The sequence below is a fragment of the Bos javanicus genome, chromosome 14 (genome assembly GCF_032452875.1).
Source record: "Bos javanicus breed banteng chromosome 14, ARS-OSU_banteng_1.0, whole genome shotgun sequence".
In the NCBI taxonomy this organism is placed as follows: domain Eukaryota; kingdom Metazoa; phylum Chordata; class Mammalia; order Artiodactyla; family Bovidae; genus Bos; species Bos javanicus.
Genome location: NC_083881.1, coordinates 75551937 through 75577115, shown reverse-complemented (window position 1 = coordinate 75577115; position 25179 = coordinate 75551937). Strand labels below are relative to the sequence as shown.

The following is a 25179-nucleotide window of genomic DNA, read 5'->3' as shown; positions in this document are numbered from 1 at the left end:
CATGAGGTCTCAAAGAGTCAGACATGACTGAGCAACTGAACTAAACTAAACTCTGATGAATTAAATCAAAGAACTAAATAAATGCAGAGATAGTATGTTCACTATATGAGGCCTCAGTATTGTTGAGATATCACTTCTTCTCACTTGATCTGTATATTCAATGCAATCCCGACCAGATTGCCAGGGAGTTATTCTATAGATGTAAACAAAATGGGGCTTCTCTGGTGGCTCAGATGGTAAAGAACTCACCTGCCATGCGGATTCCTGGGTTCATCCCTGGGTTGGGAAGATCCCCCAGAGGAAGGCATGGCAACCACTCAGTATTCTTTCTTGGAGACTCCCCATGGACAGAGGAGCCTGGCGGGCTACAGTCTATGGGACTGCAAAGAGTTGCACATGACTGAAGCAACTAAGCACGCAAAAACAAAATGATTCTAAATTTTATAAAGAGGTAAAAGCCAAGAATAGCCAACACAACCAACACAATATTGAAGGAGAAGAAGAAAGCTGGAGAATTGATGTAACCCAACTTCAAGATTTACTGTAAAGCTATAGTAATAAAGACAGTGTGGTGTTGGTGAAAGAAAAGACAAATAGATCTGTGGGAGAAACTAGAGAGGTCAGAAATAGAGCCCCATAAATATGCTCATCTAACCTTTGACAGTGGAGCAAAATCAGTATAAAACAGCAAAGATAGCCTCTTTAACAAATGGTGCTGAAACAACTGGATATCCTCTATCAAAACTAGGAATGCAGACATAGACATTGCTGTTCTTCAGTCATTCAGTTCAGTTCAGTCACTCAGTCGTGTCCCACTCTTTGTAACCCCATGGATTGCAGTACGACAGGCCTCCCTGTCAATCACCAACTCCCGGAGCCTACCCAAACCCATGTCCATTGAGTAAGTTATGCCATCCAACCATCTCATCCTCTGTCGTCCCCTCTCCTCCTGCCCTCAATCTTTCCCAGCATCAAGGTCTTTTCCAATGAGTCAGCTCTTCACATCAGGTGGCCAAAGTATTGGAGCTTCAGCTTCAACATCAGTCCGTCCCATCAACACCCAGGACTGATCTCCTTTAGGATGGACTGGTTGGATCTCCTTGCAGTCCAAGGGACTCTCAAGAGTCTTCTCCAACACCACAGTTCAAAAGCATCTTCAGTGCTCAGCTTTATGCTCCAACTCTCACATCCATACATGACTACTGGAAAAACCAAAGCCTTGACTAGATGGACCTTTGTTGGCAAAGTAATGTCTCTGCTTTTTAATATGCTGTCTAGGTTGATCATCAGAGAAGGCAATGGCACCCCACTCCAGTACTCTTGCCTGGAAAATCCCATGGATGGAGGAGCCTGGTAGGCTGCAGTCCATGGGGTGGCTAAGAGTTGGGCACAACTGAGTGACTTCACTTTCACTTTTCACTTTCATGCATTGGAGAAGGAAATGGCAACCCACTCCAGTGTTCTTGCCTGGAGAATCCTAGGGACGGGGGAGCCTGGTGGGCTGCCGTCTGTGGGGTCACACAGAGTCGGACACGACTGAAGCGACTTAGCAGCAGCAGCAGCAGGTTGATCATAGCTTTTCTTTCAAGGAGGAAGCTTCTTGTAATTTCATTAACGTCCCCCACTATTGTTGTGTTACTGTTAGTTTTTCCTTTTATCTTTTTTAGTATTTGCCTTACATATTGAAGTACTCCAATGTTGGGTGCATATATATTTATAATTGTTATATTTTCTTTGACAGTGCCTTCTTAGATACAACACCTTCATACATACAAGCTATGAAAGAAATAATCGATAGGCTATATTTCAGTAAAATGAAAAACTTCTGCTCTGCAAAAGATAACGTCAAGAGAATGAAAAGACAAATCACACACAAAAGCTACATTAGCTACATCTGATAATGGTCAGTTCAAAATATAGAAAGAACTCTTCAAACTCAATAACAAGAAAATAACCGGATTAAAAAATACACCAAAGACCTTAACACCTCACTAAAGAAGACATACAGATAACAAATAAGCATACAGAAAGATATTCCACATCATATGTGAAGAAGGAAAATGGAAATTAAAACAACAATAAGATAGCACTACACACTTATTCACAGAGCCAAAATCTGGAATGCTGACACTACCAAATATTGGTGAGTGTGTGAATTAACAGTAATTTTCATTCATTGATGATGGGGCTGCAAAGTTGTTTAACCACTTTGGAAAACTCTTTGGTGATTTCTTACACTAAGTATATTCTTACCATATGATTCAGCAATTGTGTCCCTTGGTATTTACGCAAAGGAAATGAAAACATGTAAACACAAAACCCTGCATGCATATTTATAGTAGTTTTATTGATAATTGCCCAAAATTGAAAGGAATAAAATGTGCTTTAGTAGGTAAATGGTTAAACAAACTGTGGCATATCCAGACAATGGAATATTATTCAGTGATAAAAAGAAATGAGCTATTAAGCCATGATCACACATGGAAGAAGCTTGAATGCATATTGCTAAGTGAAAGAAGTCAAAGTGAGGATTACAACAGTATGCATTCTGGGAAAGACAAAATTATGGAGACATTTTAAAAAGTCAGTGGTTGTCAGGGATGGTGGTGAGAGGGGAAAAGATGAATAGGAAGAGCCCGTTCCTAAGAGGACTTTTAGGGCAGTAAACGTATTTTATGATCTAACGATAGATTTATGGCATTATACATTTGACCAAACCCTTAGAATGAACAACCACACTGTACACTTTGGACTTCAGGTGATTATGTGTCAACTCAGGTTCACCTTTGCTAAGAAATACATCCCGTTGGTGAGTGATGTTGATAATGGGGGAGGGTATGCATATTTTGGAGCAGAGGTTATATGGTACATCTGTACCTTCTCAATTGTACTATAACCTAAAGTGGCTCTAAAAAATAAAGCCGTAGAAAAGGTATTTGGGACACAACAATTGTGACCCATGGAGCCAAGGAACCATCTGAAGTTGGTGAGGAGGATGGGGGAATAGGGATGAGGCATGGAATGTTTTAAGAGAAATCTACAGGAAATCAGAGTTAGAAGGGATACGGAATAAACTCTGTGCATGTTCACAATTTATTGAGTAGGTATAACTTTATTTACTGTTAATGACTTGATCTAATTACATCTTTGCAAGAAAGTCAAGCTGTGCAGTAAAGGGAGAATTAATGATTACATTTATTGAGCAAAAGGATCAGAGAAATAAGAAGTCACTCAGGATGGAATTGGGAATTTTAAATTTTTGAAAAATCTATAAGTGCAATTAGTTATTTCAAAAGTATTGAAATGAATATCTATGGTTATAATTTTTCAGCATTCCTTCTCCTCGCCTGCTCTTTGCCTGGTCTGTGCATTCACAGGGAGCATAAAGGAGTGATTGGACCAGCTCAGGCTCTGGAGCCAGCCTGCCTGAGTCCCAGGACCACCTCTGCCACTTAATAGCTCTGTGATCTTGGGAGGCTTACTCAGCCTTCTTAATCTCACTTTTGTCACTCTGAAAATGAGTATAGTAATGAACTCATATCATGGGGCTATTATGAGGATTCAAAGAGCTAATATTTGTCAGGTCTTGAGTCCACCGTCTTGTATCAGGAAGCAGTTTATGTCTTTATTAAATAGAAAAATCAAAACGGACTGCTGTTGCAAGATTAATGTACTTAATAACTATCTATTCTCTTATAATATAATCAGTAGCTATAAAAATATAGTATAACATTTGAATCCAAGTGATTGAGCAGCCTCACTCAGTCCCAGACTGCTGTGCAAGTTGCTAATGGTGAAGTTCCTCCCCATTATAGTTGCTGTACATCTCCTGATATTTATTTTCTTTTCAACAAATCCATCCTTCTTGCCCTCTTTGAGCCAAGACTTTTGACTACTAATATTCTTCCTTTCCATGTCTAAAAATCAGTAATTTTGAAACAAATAAACAAACCAAAACCAACAAAAATGATTTTTATTTGGTTCAGTGCAGCAGACTTTTTTGACACTAGCATCATAAATCTTTAAAGTGTTAGAGATTCTTGACAGCTTGGGAAAGCACATAGTAATACATTTTTTGAAGTTTGCCTTATGTTTTGCTAGAAGTTCCTTTAGCAGATTGCCTTCTATAGCATGCTGTTTTCCCCAAGAGTTATTTAGTTCTTCCCCTTTTTTCCAGGGCTTCCCTGGTGGCTCACACAATAAAGAGTCTGCCTGCAACGCAAGAGACCCAGGTTTGACCCCTGGGTCGGGAAGATCCCCTGGAGAAGGGAATGGCTACCTACTCCAACATTCTTGCCTGGAGAATTCTATGGACAGTGCAGCCTGGCGGGCTACAGTCCATGCGGTCACAAAAGACTCAGACTGAGTGACTAACATTTTCACCTTTCCCCTTTGTTCAAGCAAAAACCACCCCGATGTTTTATTCAAATGTACTTCGACATTTCAATTCACCCTTCTTTGTAATATTGTTTTCTTACTATAGGACTTCCTACTATATCACTTGAAAGTATTTGAAATTCAACAACCAACTATTTGAGATTGTTTTGCCAAAAGTTTTAGTTTCATTTTAGGTTTGAAGGTTCATTAACAAAAGAAGCCACAGGTTACAACAAATAAGCAATTTAATTTTTTTATAGAAGAGTTATTTGATGTAGTTTCAATATATAGTTATTAAAATTACAGAAATAGCAGCAATAGAGAGAAGTAACAGCATATACATCACCAAATTGAGCCGGCACCTACATCCAGACTTGAACAGGGCTAGGATGTCCCACATTAACAGTAATATGGAGTCTCAGCTGGAAAAGGGTTCCAGTGCATCCACCCCACGGGCAAGACTTTAAATTCCAGTTTGGGGAGCTCCCCTTATATTCCCAGACCACAAACTGATGGCTACAAGTTGAATGTTGAAAATTATAACTACAGATATTCATTTTCATGCTTATTCTTTTAAAATAACTAATTGCACTTACAGATTTTTCAAATCGTCATCAGTCTGCACGCCAAAATGCAGCTCTGGTTCTACTTTAACTTTTACAATGCTGTTTCATCTTGTGAGTCATGAGACTTCTTAGACCCTCGGGGGTTGGCCAGACCTCCAGGGGCTCAGAAATGACAAGACTCACTCCCTCTCTTACCTAAAGTGCTGCCTGACTTGCTGGTAACAATTGGTGTGGTTGCGAGCAGGCAAGTAGTCCAGGTACTGTCCAGGCAGGTCAGAAGGAGGTCAGAAGCCTGCTCTCCTGCTTCTGAAGCCTGAACAAGACTACCTCCATTTTAACTTCTCTATCAGATACGTATCTAAGTACAGATATACTGTGAAGACCAGAACCCTTTTTTTTCCCTCCTGTGGGAATAGGTTTGAGCATGAAAAGCCCCTTGGTAACTGGTGCATCCCTCATAGACTCATCACTGCCACACGTGTGAGTACATCACAGGCCTGTGGTTTGCTCTGTCTGTTTCCAATGCCAAAGACTCAAGTATGTTTAGGCACAGTCCAAGAACTATGCTTTATCCCTAGTCAATTATTTATTAAGCACAGTAATGAAGATGGCTGAATATTATGTTTTAACTATATTATTAAAAGATAAAAAATTAGAATCAGAAAGTCAAAAGCTTTCTAACTGAGTTCCAGGATAGGTCCCCTCCCCTTTAATAAAATTACTTTTCAATTATGGATTTAATTATTTTACCTCCTTTCCCTGCTTTTAAGAACCCCATTAACATGGTCTTTTCTAGTGAGTCAGTTCTTTGCATCAGGTGGCCAAAGTATTGGAGTTTCAGCTTCAGCATCAGTCCTTCCAATGAATATTCAGGACTGATTTGCTTTAAGATGGACTGGTTGGATCTCCTTGCAGTCCAAGGGACTCTCAAGAATTTTTCCAGCACCACAGTTCAAAAGCATCAGTTCTTCGGTGCTCAGTCTTCTTTATGGTCCACCTCTCACATCCACATGTGACTACTGGAAAAATCATAGCTTTGACTATACAGACCTTTGTCAGCAAAATAATGTCTCTGCTTTTTAATATACTGTCTAGGTTGGTCATAGCTTTTTTTCCAAGGAACAAGTGTCTTTTAATTTTAGGGTTGCAGTCACTATCTGCAGTGACAGCCACTAAATGACCTGCAAAACTAAAAATATTTGCTTTCTAGTACACTATAAAAAAGGTTTGCCAGTCCCTTCTCTAAATTGAAAATACTAAAGAACTGACTAAACTGTAATAGAACATTATTGTAAATACCTTGTGGATTTAAAAATAAAGAATTCACAGAATTACAGGAAATAATCAGAAAATGCCATTAATAAAACAACAAGAGAAATATAACAAAATTTTTGTTGCAGTACTTTTTAAAGGACGGTGTACATATTCATTAAAAGATACTAGAGAAATGTTCATGGACAGGACCATTCAATATTTTAAGATGACAAGTCTCCCAAATGATCTATAAATTTCAAGGAATTCCAGTGGGGAAAAAAATCAAGTATCTTTGTGGATAGTGACAAATTTATTTTAAAAATTATACTAAAGAGCAAAAGGCTAAGAATAGTGTGCTGCTGCTGCTGCTGCTAAGTCACTTCAGTTGTGTCCAACTCTGTGCGACCCCATGGACTGCAGCCTACCAGGCTTCTCCGTCCATGGTATTCTCCAGGCAAGAACACTGGAGTGGGTTGCCATTTCCTTCTCCAATGCATGAAAGTGGAAAGTGAAAGTGAAGTCGCTCAGTCATGTCCAACTCTTAGCGACCCCATGGACTGCAGCCCACCAGGCTCCTCCATCCATGGGATTTTCCAGGCAAGAGTACTGGAGTGGGGTGCCATTGCTTTCTCCAAGAATAGTGTACATATGTCCAAAGAAGACACTTTGAAAAGGGGGATTTTTCTTACCAGATAGCAAGATACCAAGACTTAAAATAAGCTACATAATCAATATAGTGTTTTTATAGCAAAATAGTGGGTCATAGATGAACACAGTGGCAGCCAGAGAATTCAAAATTAGGTGCAGATGTATGAGCTCTCATGAGAAACAATGTCACAAAGAGCAGTGGGGATAATCAAGACTATGAGCTAAGACAATTGGTTATCTACATGGATAGAAAATATAAAATTGCATGTTTGCTTCCCATTATACGTAAAAATAACTTCAGATCACAGGCTTAATTGCAAAAGGGATAAGCTCAAATATTTTAGAAGATGGTGTGACAGAATTTTTTTCATGATACCATGTTAGCAAATGCTTAAGTATTTTTTAAATGAGATTCTTATAGAACTAAACTATAAGAATATATGGTTAAAGTCAAGAACTTTTTAATCATCTCTTGATACCCTAAGTAAATGAAGAGACAAATATACATTGAAAAAAGATACCTTCAACATACAGAAAAGGCAAAGAACTAATGTCTGAAATATATAATGATCCACAAATCTAAAAGGAAAATATAATAAAAATACAAAACATATAAATCAATCTTTCACAGAAGAGAAACTATGAATTAAATGTAAAGCAAATGAAAAGTTGCTCCACCATTTCATCAATCTAGGAAATACACAGTAGGTACATTTTACATTTAAAAGTCAATACATCTAAATAACAAAAAGTACTACAACCAGTAGTGTATGCTGAGTCACGTCAGTCATGCCTGAGTCTTTGCGACTCTATGGACAATAGCCCACCAGGCTCCTCTGCCCATGGGATTCTTCACGCGAAAACACGGGAGTGAGTTGCGATTCCCTTCTCCAGGGGATCCTCGCATCTCAGGGATCAACCCAGGAATCTCTTTCGTCTCCTGCGTTGCCAGGACGGTTCTTTACCACAAGTGCCGCCTGGGAAGCTCACAATCAATAGTATTACTACCAAACTGGAAAACATTTTAAAAAACAGATAATACAAAATGTTTGAGAAGTTTCACAGAAACAGAATGCATTTATGTGGCAGATGGGGTATAAATTAGAACCTGTACTTTAGAAGAGTTTAAGATTAGATGTTAAAGTGCCAACACATCCTATTGCATGGAAATTGCATCCTTAGGCATTTATATTAGAGAAATAGTTACACATGATATGAAGAATCATGCAGAATAATGCTTATATCATCATTGCATTATACATGCAGACTTATAATAACACAAATATTCATTAACATTATTTTGAATTATTTTGAATAATTTGAGTATCATCACACAGCAGTGAAAAGTGAAATGCACTAGGTACTAGGTTAGCATGGTAGAATTTCAAACCCTTTATGTTTGTCAGAAAAACAGAATGCTATTTACTCTTATATTTTAAATAATGTGAAGAAAGAGATAAAACCATACTTGCATACTCTGTTTTTAGGGTTATTTTAAAGTTTAAAAAATTAATATACTGATAATTAATATAATGACTTTCTATCTAAATAGGAAAACTTGTTTTCTTTAGCCAGATAGTCAGCACACAGAAGTTCATTTTATTACTAATTTAATTTTTATTGAAGTATAGTTGACTTACAATCTTATATTAGTTTCAGGTGTAAAACATAATGATTCTATATGTCACCTGAAATTTAGTTTATGGTTATCCACTGATCTGTGTGCATGAGCTTAAAGGATATAGTCTGGGCTGTTCAGGAGAGTTTACATTGTGAGAGGTATAACACGTCAAGAACACATTTGCTGAGTTCTACAGGTACTTCTTTTCTTTGCTGATCCTCTTCCTTCCTGCAATCTTAAATGTATCTGTTATGTGAACTAGAAAATGTGTAGCTTGTTAAAAGACTTTGAAAAGAAATTTAGCTCAAAGAGAGAAATAAAGACACACACACACATATAGAACATACAATCTACAAAGTGCAATCAATATCAAGTACTCACACACTCATTAGCATGTGATGTGAATGGATAGATGAATAGTTCAGACACTGTGTATTCTGTTATTGTTGTTACTGTTCAGTCACTAAGCCACATTCAACTCTTTGTGACCCCATGAACTGCAGCACGCCATACTTCCCTTTTCTTCACTGGCTTCCAGAGTTTGCTCAGATTCATGTCCACTGAGTCAGTGATGCCATTCAACCATCTCACCCTCTGATGCCCACTTTTCCACCCACTCTTAATCTTTCCCAGAATCAGGCTTTTTTGCAATGAGTTGACTCTTCACTTTAGGTTATGGAAATTATCAGTTAAAAATAACTGTGATTATATTTTGAAGAAAAGAGATGACGGGAGAATCTCACTATAAAACAAAAATTGTAATACAAAACAAAATTTAAACTTTTTGACTTAACAATATAAAAAATTAATAACTCAATACATGTTTATCAGCAGATTAAATACAAGAGAGAATTTCTAATTTAAAAAATAGATTAGTAGAAAAAATTACTGATTACAGAAAAGGGCATATGGATAGTCTGTTCAGTGGCGCAGTCATGTCTGACTCTTTGTGACCCCATGGACTGCAGCATGCCAGGCCTCCCTCCCATCACCAACTCCTGGAACTTACTCAAATTCATGTCCATCGAGTCCATGGATGAGATCCAACCATCTCATCCTCTCTCATTCCCTTCTCCTCCCACCTTCAATCTTTCCCAGCATCAGAGTCTTTTCAAATGAGTCAGTGCTTCCCAACAGGTGGCCAAAGTATTGGAATGCCAGCTTCAGCATCAGTCTTTCCACTGAATATTCGGGACTGATTTCTTTAGAATTGACTGCTGGGATCTCCTTGCCACCGAAGGGACTCTCAAGAGTCTTCTCCAACACCACAGTTCAAAAGCATCAATTTTTTGGTGCTCAGGTTTCTTTACAGTCCAACTCTCACATCCATGCATGACCACAGGAAAAACCATAGCCTTGACTAGATGGACCTTTGTTAGCAATCTAATGTTTCTGCTTTTTAATAAACTGTCTAGTTTGGTCATAGTTTTTCCTCCAAGGAGCAAGCAACTTTTAATTTCATGGCTGCAGTCACCATCTGCAGTGATTTTGGAGCCCAAGAAAAGAAATTCTGTCACTGTTTCCATTGTTTCCCCATATATTTGCCATGAAGTGATGGGACCGCATGCCATGATCTTAGTTTTCTGAATATTGAATTTTAAGCCACCTTTTCACTCTCTTCTTTCACTTTCATCAAGAGGCTCTTTAGTTCTTCTTCACTTTCTGCCATAAGGGTGGTGTCATCTGCATATCAGAGGTTATTGACATTTTTCCCAGCAATCTTGATTCCAGCTTGTGCTTCATCCAGCCTGGCATTTCTCATGATGCACTCTGCATATCAGTTAAATAAGCAGGGTGACAATATGCAGCCTTGATGTACTTCTTTCCCGATTTGGAACCAGTCTGTTGTTCCATGTCCAGTTCTGACTGTTGCTTCTTGACCTGCATACAGATTTCTCAGGAGGCAGGTCAGGTGATGGATAGAGGTGATGACAAATTCTGACAAGTTAGTAATAAACTTTAAGGAAAAAGAAGAATAAGATGGGACAGAAGAAATATTTGGTACTGCCTGAAGTAGTACAGGTTGAAAACATGTTCTCAACTATGAAAAGGCATCAAGCAACAGATTCAAGTTGTATATGAATTACAAGCTAGGCAATGACATCTAGACACATTAGAAACTAATAAAACAAGTCAGAGGAAATCTTAATGTTGAAGCTGATAGAATGGGCACAACCTGTTCAAAGGTAAATCTTGATACTCTCTCAATAGATCATTATGTCACAGAACATGGAATGACGATTATTTAAGTAGTGAGATAAAAGCAGTTGACAATCCATACATCTATAGCCAGAAAAAAATATCTTTTAAGGCAAAATAAATATGTGTTCACACAAATAATAAAGAGAGATCTCATTGCCAGAAGAACTGTTCAGAAAGGAATCCCAAGGCAAAGAAGTTCTGAAAGAAATATATATATATATATATATATATATATATATATATATATATATAGCTCCAAATAAACTACAAGAATTTAGAAAGTATTGACGAACAAAAGGAATTTGTGGATATGTGGTTAATCTAAATATTCTTTGACAGTATAAAACAGTTTTACCTGTGGAGGTTTACATGTATATAGAAGTGTAACAAAAGTGGTAAACCCAGAAAAAAGAGGATATGATAAATGGATTTAAAGATGTTTTGCATCTTTGCCTTTCTGAAAAGTAAAAAAAAAAAAAAAAAAAAAACCTACTAATTAAGAGTATACTCTAGCAAGACAAAGATATATCTTATTTTACTAGAGCAACCACCAAAAAATAATAATAAATATACTATGCTAAATAAAGGTATATCAAAATAACAGAAAAATGTTTGATTAAAATAAAGCAATGAAGGAGAGAAAATGACACAAAAATAGAAAAATAAAAAACAAAAACAAGCATTTAACATGTCAGATTTAAACCTACATGTACCAATAATTACATTTATATATAAACAGGTGAAATACTTCAATTAATAAACAAAGGTTGTCAGACTAAATAAAATAAACACCCTATATGTTAACACATCTTATTGCAAATATGTAGGAATTTGCAAAGAAAGATAATAGAATATAATAAATCAGATACCACTAAAAAGAAGTCTGGGATAGCTATTCTGATGGTAGGCAACATATGCTTTATTGCAAAGCACCATTAAAGATAAAGAAATATTTCATGAATGTGAAATTATATGCCCTAAAGTTATAACCTAAAATATATTAAGTGAAAACTGATGGAACACAAAGAAGAAATAAATTCAGAACTACAGTGAGGGATTTCAATGAAATCTGATGCAGGCCTAGACCTAAAAAAAGACATCAATAAAGACATAGAAATTCTGAACAGCACAACAAACTTGATCTAGTAGATTTGTATTCAACATTGCAAACAGTTACAGAATACACACTCCTTTTAAGGGCACATGAAACATTTTTAAAAATTGACTTGATGCTGTCATAACATGAGTCTCTACAAATTTCATATGATTGATTCAAGCGATTCAAATTTGAGATCCTCAGTAACCACAGTGGAATTAAGCAAGGAAAGCATCAGATAAACTTGATACCAAGTTCAAGATTAACCTATAATTTTTTTTTACAACAGGACTTTTAAAAATATTTCATTAGAATATTACTGATCTTAAAGTGGCTGCTTGTGATGATTATGTAACTCAGGCTCACTTGCTGCTGAAACTGAAGTCGCTCAGTCATGTCCGACTCTTTGCGACCCCATGGACTGTAGCCCGCCAGGCTCTTCTGTCCATGGAATTCTCCAGGCAAGAATACTGGAGTAGGTTGCCATTTCCTTCTTCCTTGCTGCTGAAAATATCCCTATATTGGAGGGAAGGAAACAAATTTCTTTATCCTCACAATCTAAAGTTAGTAATATAGTATTATCATTGATTTTTTAGAGTGCCCATACTTATAAGAGCATTGCATGTTATATAACAAAACAATAGAATGCATACTTTATTAGAAATCCGAGGGGTGACTGATGAACCAGGTGATTTTGTGAAAGAAATGAGATTTAAACTGGGTCTTAAAGCTGGGTAAAATCCAGAAAAGCATCCAGTGTGCTAGCTATTTCAGACAAGTGTTTCTTTTGAACAGTTAAGAGGTGAAAATACCCTGAGGGTGTTTGAAAAAAAAAAAAAAAAACACTCTTGTTTTAGAGGAAATAAAAAGAACTTCTCCTTCTCTTATTCATTATGATGTCTAGACTCCTCTTGCTAAAATATATGAGGGAAATAAAAGGACATCTTTTATAGCCAACTTTTAAAGAAGAATTTATTGACTATATCTAAAAGTCAAGTTGATTTGTTGTGAGTTTCACTTGTTGCTGTTCAGTGGCTAAGTTGTGTCTGACTCTTGGCAATCCCATGAACTGCAGTACACTGGGCTTCCCTGTCCTTCAGTATCTCCTGCAGTTTGCTCAAACTCATATCCATTGTGCCGATGATGCCATCCAACCATCTCATCCTCTGTTGTCCCCTTCTCCTCCTGCCCTCAGTCTTTCCCAGCATCAGGATCTTTTCCAATGAACTGGCTCTTCGCATCGGGTGGCCAAAGTATTGGAGCTTCTGCTTCAGTGTCAGTCCTTCCAATGAACAGTCAGGGTTGATTTCCATTAGGGTGTACTGATTTGATCTCCTTGATGTCCAAGAGATTCTCAAAAGTATTCTCCAGCACCACATTTTGAAATCATCGTTGATGCTCAGCTTTTTTAATGGTCCAACTCTCACATCCATATATGACTACTGGTAAAACTATGGCTTTGACCATATGGACCTTTGCTGGCAAAGTAATGTCTCTGCTTTTTAATATTCTGTCAGGTTTGTTATAATTTTTCTTCCAAGGAGAAAAGCATCATTTAATTTCATGGATGCAGTTTTTACTTAGAGACTGCAGAGTTATTAATATAATCTTAAAAGATCAATTCTTTTTCTATAGTAAGAAACATCTTCTTTGACTCAGCATACAAGTTTGGAGCAAATGTACTCAAAGAATTCTTTTAAGTCTCAACCTTTGGGATGACATAGTCCCAAGCAGATTATCCTTACAAAGTTTGTTCCTTCTAGATGTCACAATACGGTCTTAATAAGGCCAAAATCCTCCAAAAGATTATAAAAGGCAACATCTTTCCCTGCCTCTTTTATTTATAACATTGTTAAGAAGGTATCTTCTATATAAGCCTTTTATTTTTTTTCAAATTTCATGATAATTTATTATTATTATTATTATTTTTTTACTTTACAATATTGTATTGGTTTTGCCATACATCAACATGCATCCGCCACGGGTGTACACGTGTTTCCCATCCTGAACCCCCCTCCCACCTCCCTCCCCGTACCATCCCTCTGGGTCATCCCAGTGCACCAGTCCCAAGCTTCCTGTATCCTGCATCCAACCTGGACTGGCGATTCATTTCTTATATGATAATATACATGTTTTAATGCCATTCTCCCAAATCATCCCCTCTCCCTTTCCCACAGAGTCCAAAAGACTGTTCTATACATCTGTGTCTCTTTTGCTGTCTCGCATACAGGGTTATCATTACCATCTTTCTAAATTCCATATATATGCGTTAGTATACTGTATTGCTTTTTCTTTCTGGCTTTAAATCATAGGGAAAAAGCAATCTTTTTCTGTGTATAGCAACAGTTTTTAACCTTTTTGGAAACAGAGAGACAACCTTGCAAATCTAATGAAAGCTGCATAAACTCAAGAAAAAATGGAAATTTACAAACAACCATATATTGTGGTGCAAAATATTAGGAGTTTAAGAGTTTTAAAATTCATCCTTAGAGGTCAGTCTTGAACCCCTCCTCTATCGAGGCTTTATATTTTCTCTGTCTCTTCAGTCCCTTAAAACAAAGAAAACATGTTTCATAGTGTTGAGAACAAGACCTTTCCTTGGTTTAACAATAGCAGCTGTAATTTTAGTTATTCATCTTGTTTAATGTGCCTGGAAGCTAGAATAAATGGAAAAATAGTACAAGAACAAAAATTGTACCTAAGAAAGTCTTTTTTTTTTTTCCAGAAAAGTTTATTTTTGAAAATGTAGTTTAAAACAAACCTCAATATGAAGCTTTTATTAAAAAAAAAAGTGTGATGGATGTGTGTGCATCTGTGCTCAGTAGCTCAGCCATGTCTGACTCTTTGTAACACTGTGGACTGTAGCCCACCAGAATCTTCTGTCCATGGGATTCTCTAGGCAGGAATACTAGAGTGGGATGTCATTTCCTCCTCCAGGGGCTCTTCCTGATCCAGGGATTGAACCCACATCTGCTGCATCTTCAGCACTGGCAGGTGGATTCTTCACCACTAAGCCACTTGGGAAGCCCCATAAAGGATGGACCAATTCCTAATGTTCAGAGGCAAGTTACTTGGATTATGCATTTTTGGAGAAGTTAATTCTTAAATCATGGGAATACATTGCTTCACAATAAAGTTATCTAGCAATTTATTTTTCAGTAAAATGACATGAGATTTTGGAAGTAAGAGGACATTTTCCTTTTGTGTGCCTCTACTAACTATCCCCCTAAACAAGATTATATACAACATCTTAAAAATATTTTCCAAAAAAATTGAGAAAGATTGAGTTTTAAATCATTAAAGTAGATTCATAATATTATCTAATTTTAAATTATATTTATTGAAAAAAATTAGAAAATGCAGAAAAGGGCTTCCATTCTGGCTTGGATGGTAAAGAATCTGCCTGCAATGCAGGATACCTGGGTTCGATCCCTAAGTTGAGAGGAGCCCTTGGAGGGGGGTATGGCACCTCACTCCAGTATTCTTGCCTGGAGAATTCTCATGGACTGAAGAGCCTGGCAGGCTACAGTCCATGGGTTCTCAAAGAGCTGGACATTACTGAGCCACTAAACACACACTCACAATAATAAAGAGAATTCTCTGCAATTTCATCATGTAGCTGCTGCTGCTGCTGCTGCTAAGTCGCTTCAGTCATGTCGACTCTGTGCGATCCCATAGACAGCAGCCCATCAGGCTCCCCGTCCCTGGGATTCTCCAGGCCAAGAATACTGGAGTGGGTTGCCATTTCCTTCTCCAATTCATGAAAGTGAAAAGTGAAAGTGAAGTCTCTCAGTCGTGCTGACTCTTCGCGACCCCATGGACTGCAGCCTACCAGGCTCCTCCATCCATGGGATTTTCCAGGCAAGAGTACTAGAGTGGGGTGCCATTGCCTTCTCTGTCATCATGTAGAGGTAACAGCTATAAATATTTGATGTATATAATTTAACATATTTTGTATATCAACATAAAGATGTTAAGAGATAATACAAGCATGAAAAATATGATAATCTTTAAAATTGAAATATAGTTGATTTATAATATTGTGTTAGTTTCAGGTATATAGCAAAGTGACTCAACTGTACATTTAGATTTTTTCCATTATAGTTTACTACAAGATATGAAATGAAGTTCCCTGTGCTATACAGTAAATCCTTGTTGTTTATCTATTTTTATATGGTTCTGTGCATCTGTTAATCCATATTCCCATCTTATCCCTATGTGTACCTCCCCTCCCCTTTTGGTAACCTTAAGTGCAATTTATATGTCTGTTAGTCTTTGTAAATAAGTTAATTTATGCTATTTTTAAATATTCTGCATATTTCTCTGATTTGCTTCACTTAGTAGGATAATCTCTAGGTCCATCCGTGTTGGTGCAAATGGCATTTTCAATTTTTTAAGGCTGAGTAATATTTCACTGTATATATACACCATATCCTCCTTACCCATCAATCCTAAGAGTTGATGGACACTTAAGGTGCTTTCATGTCTTGGCTATAGTGAATCAGATTAGATCAGATCAGTCGCTCAGTCGTGTCCGACTCTTTGCGACCCCATGAATCATAGCACGCCAGGCCTCCCTGTCCATCACCAACTCCCGGACTTCACTCAGACTCACGTCCATCGAGTCAGTGATGCCATCCAGCCATCTCATCCTCTGTCATCCCCTTCTCCTCCTGCCCCCAATCCCTCCCAGCATCAGAGTCTTTTCCAATGAGTCAACTCTTCGCATGAGGTGGCCAAAGTACTGGAGTTTCAGCTTTAGCATCATTCCTTCCAAAGAAATCCCAGGGCTGATCTCCTTCAGAATGGACTGGTTGGATCTCCTTGCAGTCCAAGGGACTCTCAAGAGTCTTCTCCAACACCACAGTTCAAAAGCATCAATTCTTTGGCGCTCAGCCTTCTTCACAGTCCAGCTCTCACATCCATACATGACCACAGGAAAAACCATAGCCTTGACTAGACGGACCTTTGTTGACAAAGTAATGTCTCTGCTTTTGAATATGCTATCTAGGTTGATCATAACTTTCCTTCCAAGGGGTAAGTGTCTTTTAATTTCACTGCTGCAGTCACCATCTGTAGTGATTTTGGAGCCCAGAAAAATAAAGTCTGCCACTGTTTCCACTGTTTCCCCATCTATTTCCCATGAAGTGGTGGGACTGGATGCTATAGTGAATAGTTCTGCTATAAATGTTGGGTTACTTGTATCTTTTCAAATTAAGACTTTTATCTTTTCTGGATATATGCCCAAGTGTGGGATTTCTGGATCATATAACAACTCTCCGCTTTTAGTGCTTTGAGGAATCTCTGTATTCTTCTCTATAGGGGCTATATAGTGCCAGTTTATATTTCCATCAACAGTGTAGGAGGGTTCCCTTTGCTCCACACTTTCTCCAGCATTTATTATTTATAGACTCTGAATAATGGCCAATCTAACTGTTGTGAGGTATACCTCACTGCAGTTTTGATTTGCATTTCTCTAATAATTAGCTACATTGAACATCATGTTATGTGCTTCTTGACCATATGCACGTTTTCTTCTGAGAAATGTCTGTTTGGGTCTTCTGCCGATCCTTTGACTGTATCATTTTTGCTTTTGTTGTTGGGTTGTATAGCTCTTTGTGTATTCTGGAATTTAAGCCCGATTGATCATATACTTTGCAAATATTTTCTCCTGTTGGGTAGGTTGCTTTTTCTTTTTCTATGGTTTCCTTAGTTGTGCAAAAGCTAAAAAGTTTGATTGCTGCTGCTGCTAAGTTGCTTCAGTCGTGTCCGACTCTGCGACCCCATAGACGGCAGCCCACCAGGCTCCCCCGTCCCTGGGATTCTCCAGGCAAGAACACTGGAGTGGGTTGCCATTTCCTTCTCCAATGCATGAAAGTGAAAAGTGAAAGTGAAGTTGCTCAGTTGTATCCAACTGTTAGTGACACCATGGACTGCAGCCTACCAGGCTCCTCCACCCATGGGAGGTCCCATTATTTATTTTTTATTTTATATCTGTTGTCTTAGAAGACAGAGAATGTTGTTTTGAACTTGCATTTTAGATGTTTTTTTAAAAAAATGTCTAAAATTAAACACAAGCTTCCTATTATCATTGAAAAAAATAGAAGGAAGTTTGAAAATAAATATAATAAATTTTCTGTCATTTTCACTTCACCTCTTCTCTGAATAGCCTTGTAATTACATTTGTACAGCTTTTCTTGAACTGACACAAGGATAAACAAATGTATACACTTATACAGAGTACTGTTTTTGTAATCGTTCCTTTTAAAAAGTATTTAAAAATAGATTTGCATCTGTTATTTTTTTCATCATAAGCAATGTTAAAATCTTTAGATGTAATTGATTTTTAAGTTTGTTAGAACTTAAAGTTATATGCATATATATATATGATTTATTCACATATACATGTGTGTATACATACATACATAGACATACAAGCTTCACATAACACACACCCACATGTTGACCTAAGCTGGGGACCATTACAGGGATCCTGCGGTCAGGAGTTGCTATAAAGTGCTGCATTAACTTCTTTAAATATATCTCTAAGAAAGCAGTGAACTAAATTTAGATTCTTAAAAAAGGAGTTTCTGGAAAAGTATTTCATATGTTCTTTAATTATTTTAGTAAATATTGCCAGATTATTTATTTTCCATTTTTAAAGTTTTGTGTTTTTTGGTATACTTTTTCACCTTATGTATTAAAGTATCTCCCCAGTCTCATAGGTTAGAGTAATTTAATATTTTCAATCTGATGTATGAATAAATATAAAACTGTTTTCTAGTGAGGTTGAGCATATTTATTCCCTTTGAAGTTCATTTGACTATTTTCTTCTGGAAATTCTGAAAATATTTTTCTCATTTCTTGTAGTCATTTGCTTTTGTTGTTTTTATTTTTTAGGTCAAATTATTAGTGTCATTAGACATTTTAGGTACATAAAATTTTATCACTTCTTCATTTTTATTTCACTGCATTTATTTCTCTTTTCCATTTACAAAGTTCTAATTCTTATAATATTAAACTTGTAATTTGAACTAAGAAAAGCTGCATAAATCTTTTTTCTTTCCTAGTTTCAGAGCATAGATATTTTCAAGTATTTTAATTCTATCTTCCTATACCTCTCCTTGGCATTTCTGCTGTAAATTATTTTAAGTTTATCTTGTTTTAAATGCATTCCATATTAGTTATTTAAAAATTTTATATATGAAAAAATGAAATTCACATTTACCAATTTTGTCAACTTTTTGCATTCCTTCTTTTTGAAATGAATGTTTTCCTAGCTAAAATACAATTTTTAGCAATTTGTTTCACATACTGTCTGAAATTATCATCTTTTTTTAACTCATTCTGTATTGCTATTTTAAGTAAATACACAATTCTAGTTCTTTGAAAGTTCTTTTTCTTGAGCACTTTGAAGATGGCCAAAGTTATAGAACAGAATGGAAATGTTATAAGCATTAATCACTTAAATTAATTCAATTAAAATAAGTGAGTGTATAAAGAATGTTAGAAGTTGAATCCTTGCCTGATATTGAGTGTCTGATATTAAAAAATGAATCAAGAAAGAAAACCTTAAGAATTTTATTCAAGGTCATGGATGATTTATGCTTTCATAAGAATTTATTGGGTAACTCAGACTGAGTCTTATTAAAAAACAATTAGAATATTAGGAAAAATGTGTATAAATCATCTGCTGGAAATGATTGATAGTTATTAAGACTAGGTGGCAAGAAGACACAGAAGAACTACATAAGAATGGCCATAAGATAACCATGATAATGTGGGTAATCACCCAGAATTGGACATCCTGGAGTGTGAAGTCAAGTGGTCCTTAGGAAGCATTACTACAAACAAAGCTAGTGAAGGTGACAGAATTCTAGCTGAGCCATTTAAAATCCTACAAGATGATGCTGTTAAAGTGATGCACTAAATATGTTAGCAAATTTGGAAAATTCAGCATTGGCCATAGGACTGGAAAAGGTCAGTTTTCATTCCAGTCCCAAAGAAGGGCAATGCCAAAGAATATTCAAATTACTGTACTATTGCACTCATTGCATATGCTAGCAAGGTAATTCTCAAAATCCTTCTAGCTAGGCTTCAAGGTATGAACCAAGAACTTCCAGATGTACAAGTTGTATTCAGAAAATCCAAGGGTGGGGTGGGGAAAGCAGAGGAAACAGAGATCAAATTGTTAACATTCATTGATTGGATCGAAGAGAAAGCAAGGGAATCCCAGAAAAACATCTGCTTCATTGACTGCACAAAAGCCTTTAACTGTGTGGATCACAATAACCATGGCATAGTCTGAAACAGATGGGAATACCAAACCACCTTAGCTGTCTCCTGAGATACCTGTTTGCAGATCAAGAAGCAAAAGTTAGAACTGGCCATGGAACAATGGACTGGTTCAAAATTGGGAAAGTACTACATCAGGGCTATATATTGTCACCCAGATTACTGAACTTCTATGCAGAGTACATCATATGTAATGCTGAGCTGGATGAATCACAAGCTAGAATCAAGATTACTGGGAGAAATACTTGGGGTTTTTTTTGAAAATTAATGGCTGTCTGGGAGGCCTTACAATTAGCTGTGAAAAGAAGAGAAGTGAAAAGCAAAGGAGAAAAGGAAAGATATATCCATTTGAATGCAGAGTTCCGAAGAATAGCAAGGAGAGATAAGAAAGCCTTCCTCAGTGATCAGTGCAAAGAAATAGAGAAAAACAACAGAATGGGAAAGACTAGAGATCTCTTCAAGAAAATGAGAGATAACAAGGGAACATCTCATGTAAAGATGGGCTCGATAAAGGACAGAAATGGTATGGACCTAACAGAAGCAGAAGATATTAAGAAGAGGTGGCAAGAATACACAGAAGAACTGTACAAAAAAGATCTTCATGACCCAGATAATCATGAAGGTGTGATCACTCACACTCACCTAGAGCTGGACATCCTGGAATGTGAAGTCAAGTGGGCCTTAGGAAGCATCACTACGAACAAAGCTAGTGGAGGCGATGGAATTCCAGTTGAGCTATTTCAAATCCTAAAAGATCATGCTCTGAAAGTGATGCACTCAATATGTCAGCAAATTTGGACTGGAAAAGGTCAATTTTCATTCCAATCCCAAAGAAAGGCAATGCAAAAGAATGCTCAAACTACAGCACAATTGCACTCATCTCACACGCTAGTAAAGTAATGCTCAAAATTCTCCAAGCCAGGTTTCAGCAATATGTGAACCGTGAACTTCCAGATGTTCAAGCTGGTTTTAGAAAAGGCAGAGGAACCAGAGATCAAATTGCCAGCATCCACTAGATCATCAAAAAAGCAAGAGAGTTCCAGAAAACCATTTATTTCTGCTTTATTGACTATGCCAAAGCCTTTGACTGTGTAGATCACAATAACCTGTGGAAAACTCTGAAAGAGATGTGAATACCAAACCACCTGACCTGCCTCTTGAGAAACCTGTATACAGGTCAGGAAGCAATAGTTAGAACAGGACATGGAACAACAGACTGGTTCCAAAAAGGAAAATGAGTACATCAAGGCTGTATATTGTCACCCTGCTTATTTAACTTATATGCAGAGTACATCATGAGAAACGCTGGGCTGGAGGAAGCACAAGTTGGAATCAAGATTGCCGGGAGAAATATCAAAAACCTCAGATATGCAGATAACACCACCCTTATGGCAAATAGTGAAGAGGAACTAAAGAGCCTCTTGATGAAAGTGAAAGTGGAGAGTGAAAAAGTTGGCTTAAAGCTCAACATTCAGAAAACTAAGATCATGGCATCTGGTCCCATCACTTCATGGGAAATAGATGGGGAAACAGTGGAAACAGTGGCAGACTTTATTTTGGGGGGCTCCAAAATCACTGCAGATGGTGACTGCAGCCATGAAATTAAAAGACGCTTGCTCCTTGGAAGGAAAGTTATGACCAACCTAGACAGCACACTCAAAAGCAGAGACACTACTTTGCCAACAAAGGTCCGTCTAGTCATGGCTATAGTTTTTCCAGTAGTCATGTATGGAATTGAGAGTTGGACTATAAAGAAAGCTGAGCACTGAAGAATTGATGCTTTTGAACTGTAGTGTTGGAGAAGACTCTTGCGAGTCCCTTGGACTGCAAGGAGATCCAACCAGTCCATCCTAAAAGAGATCAGTCCTACATGTTCATTGAAGGGACTGATGTTGGAGCTGAAACTCCAATAAGTTTGCCACCTGATGCAAAGAGCTGACTCATTTGAAAAGACCCTGATGCTGGGAAAGATTGAGGGCAGGAGGAGAAGGGGACGACAGAGGATGAGATGGTTAGATGGCATCACCAACACAAAGGACATGGGTTCTGGTGGACTCCAGGAGTTGGTGATTGATAGCGGGGCCTGGCATGCTGCAGTTTATGGGGTTACAAAGGGTCAGACACGATTGAGTGACTGAACTGAACTGAACTGAACTGAAAGGCCAGTTTTATTAAAAATAAAAGCATCCTAAGAACAAAGTCCGGGAGTGGGTGATGGACAGGGAGGCCTAGCGTCCTGCGATTCATGGGGTCGCAAAGAGTTGGACACGACTGAGCGACTGAACTGAACTGAACTGAAGACCAAACAGTGATATATAAATCCTGTAACACTTGTTGAATGAGCTACTCTCATCCCAAGAATGAATGTCCATTGTGGCCCTTAACCACACTAAAAGGTTAATGAAGAGGAGCATCTCAGTAGCAGAAAATTCAATATTCATTCATGATAAAATAAAAATTAGCACTTAAACATGATAAAAAGCTCACATTCATTTATAATAAAACAAAATTAACAGTAATTCTTGACAAAACAGAAATATTATATATAGCATTACTATAACATGATTTTCTCAATTATGCAGATGATACCACTCTAATGGCAGAAAGTGAAGAGAAACTAAAGAACCTTTGATGAGGGTGAAAGAAGACAGTGAAAAAGTTAGTTCGAAACTCAACATTAAAAACACTAAGATCAAGGCCTCTGGTCATGCCATTTCATTGCGAATAGAAGGATAAAACATGGAAAGAGTGACAGATTGTATTTTCTTGGGCTCCAAAGTCACTGTGAATTTTGAGTCCAGGCATGAAAATAAAAGATGCTGCTCTTTGTAAGGAAAACTATGACAAAACTAGACAGTGTATTAAAAAACAGAGACATCAACTTGCTGACAATAGTCCAAATAATCAAAATTATGGTTTTCCAGTACTCATGTACATATGTGAGAGTTGGATCATAAAGAAAGCCAAATGCCAAAAGATGCTTTTGACTTGTGGTGTTGTAGAAGACTCAAGAGTCCCTTGGACCACAAGGAGATCAAATTAGTCAATCCTACAAGAAATCAACCCTGAAGATTCACTGGAGGGACTGATGCTGAAGCTCCAATACTTTGGTCACCTGATGCAAAGAGCTGATCATTGGAAAAGACCTTGGTCCTGGGATAGATTGAAGGCAAATGGTGAAGGATGTAGCAGAGGACAAGATGGTTAAACAGCATCAGTGACTCAATGGACATGAGTTAGAGAAAACTCCAGGAGATAGTGGAGGACAGAGGAACTTGGCGTACTACAGTCCATGGGGTAGCAGAAAATCAGAGAGGGCTGAACAACAACAAACCAACAACTTGCTTTTCCCATTTAACATGTCATACAACCTTTAAGGTCTTAAGCTTTATATAAAAGCATTCAGTTCTGGTTCCTCACCTTGTATGGTCCTGAGTTTCCTATTCTAATATGTGTGACAATTCCTAGACCTCAGACCCTGAGACTTTCATCTAAGTTTGATATTACTCTGGACCACTTTGGTTCCAACAGTTACTTTAAATTCCTTCTTGATTTTCGAACCGGCAGATTCAATTTCAGCTACTCATTCAACTAAGGACAACATTCAACTGTTCTGTGGATTTGAAGTGGAATGGTAGAGATTCTCCCACATCACTGGTAGCCGGCCATATTGACCTGATGTCTTCTCTGAGAACTTACCCCTGTTTGTCTAGACGCCCTTCAGTTTTTCGCAGGCAAACACGAATACAAATCTTCTATGTAGCTGTACACATTCTCACTACATCCTAATAACTTACAGTATGTACTCTAGTGGTAATATTTTTGTTATGCTTAGTATCTATTTGTAGCATAGTAAGTTAGGAGACCCTACATGAATACATACATATGCCAGTGATTTATCCCTGCCTAACAGTATATTCATTTTCATTATTACTACCAACATGAGTATAACAAAATAAATAGAAGACCCATAGATACATGTACACTATTTTCTCATCACTTCAACAAATATTCATTGAATGGCTCTTATGTACAAAGCACTATTTCAGGCATTTAAAATGAATCAGTGAATAAAACAGAAGATCTATTCTTATGATTTATTTTCTTCATGCTAGTGAAAAAATAAAGTTTTCTTGTTTTGGGAAAGTAATATTGGCCAGAAGAAAAGACTTCAGATCCTCTTCTTTCACACACCTGGAGCTTGGCCTATGATACTCCCTTTTGTAGACTCTCTTAGACTGATCCTATCATTGATATTTTTATGTTGATGAATAATGATGAGGTTTAAGTAGTCTTGGTTTTTTTACAGCTTGGACAATGGAGTACCTTTGGAACCTTGGAAGTTGCAGCTCATATTGAATCAGAAACAAAGGAGTACTCAGTGGTGACAGAAGAAGACTGTGAAATTCTTAAAATTCCAGCAAATAATTTTGCAAAGTTAAAAGCGGTATGTTTTTGTTGTTGTTGATGGTGGTGATGTTCAGTCATTAAGTTGTGTCTGACTCTGTGACTCCAGGGACTGCAGCACACTGGGCTTCCCTGTCCTTCACCATCTCCCAGAGTTTCAGTTCAGTTCAATTCAGTTCAGTCGCTCAGTTGTGTGCGACTCTTTGTGACCCCATGAATCACAGCACGCCAGACCTCACTGTCTATCACCAACTCCCAGAGTTCACTCAAACTCACGTCCATCGAGTTGGTGATGCCATCCAGCCGTCTCATCCTCTGTTGTCCCCTTCTCCTCCTGCCCCCAATCGCTCCCAGAATTAGAGTCTTTTCCAATGAGTCAACTCTTCACATGAGGTGGCCAAAGTACTGGAGTTTCAGCTTTAGCATCATTCCTTCCAAAGAAATCCCAGGGCTGATCTCCTTCAGAATGGACTGGTTGGATCTCCTTGCAGCCCAAAGGACTCTCAAGAGTCTTCTCCAACACCACAGTTCAAAAGCATCAATTCTTCGGTGCTCAGCTTTCTTCACAGTCCAACTCTCACATCCATACATGACCACTAGAAAAACCATGCCTTGACTAGACGGACCATTGTTGGCAAAGTAATGTCTCTGCTTTTCAATATGCTATCTAGGCTGGCCATAACTTTTCTTCCAAGGAGTAAGCGTCTTTTAAT

At 37.5% G+C, this 25179-nt stretch overlaps 1 protein-coding gene across 3 annotated transcripts in view; it reads left to right on the top strand.

The window, feature by feature from the left end:
• CNBD1 (cyclic nucleotide binding domain containing 1) overlaps positions 1-25179 on the top strand; it is a 496885-nt gene that overhangs the window by 311055 nt on the left and 160651 nt on the right. For all 3 annotated transcript variants that reach the window (XR_009740949.1, XM_061439433.1, XM_061439432.1), the window contains one exon: positions 24369-24506. Coding sequence is in view for 2 of the 3 variants with exons in the window: in XM_061439433.1 (XP_061295417.1) it covers positions 24369-24506 (138 nt within the window). In the remaining variant the exon portion in view is untranslated. The remainder of the gene's footprint in view (positions 1-24368; positions 24507-25179) is intronic.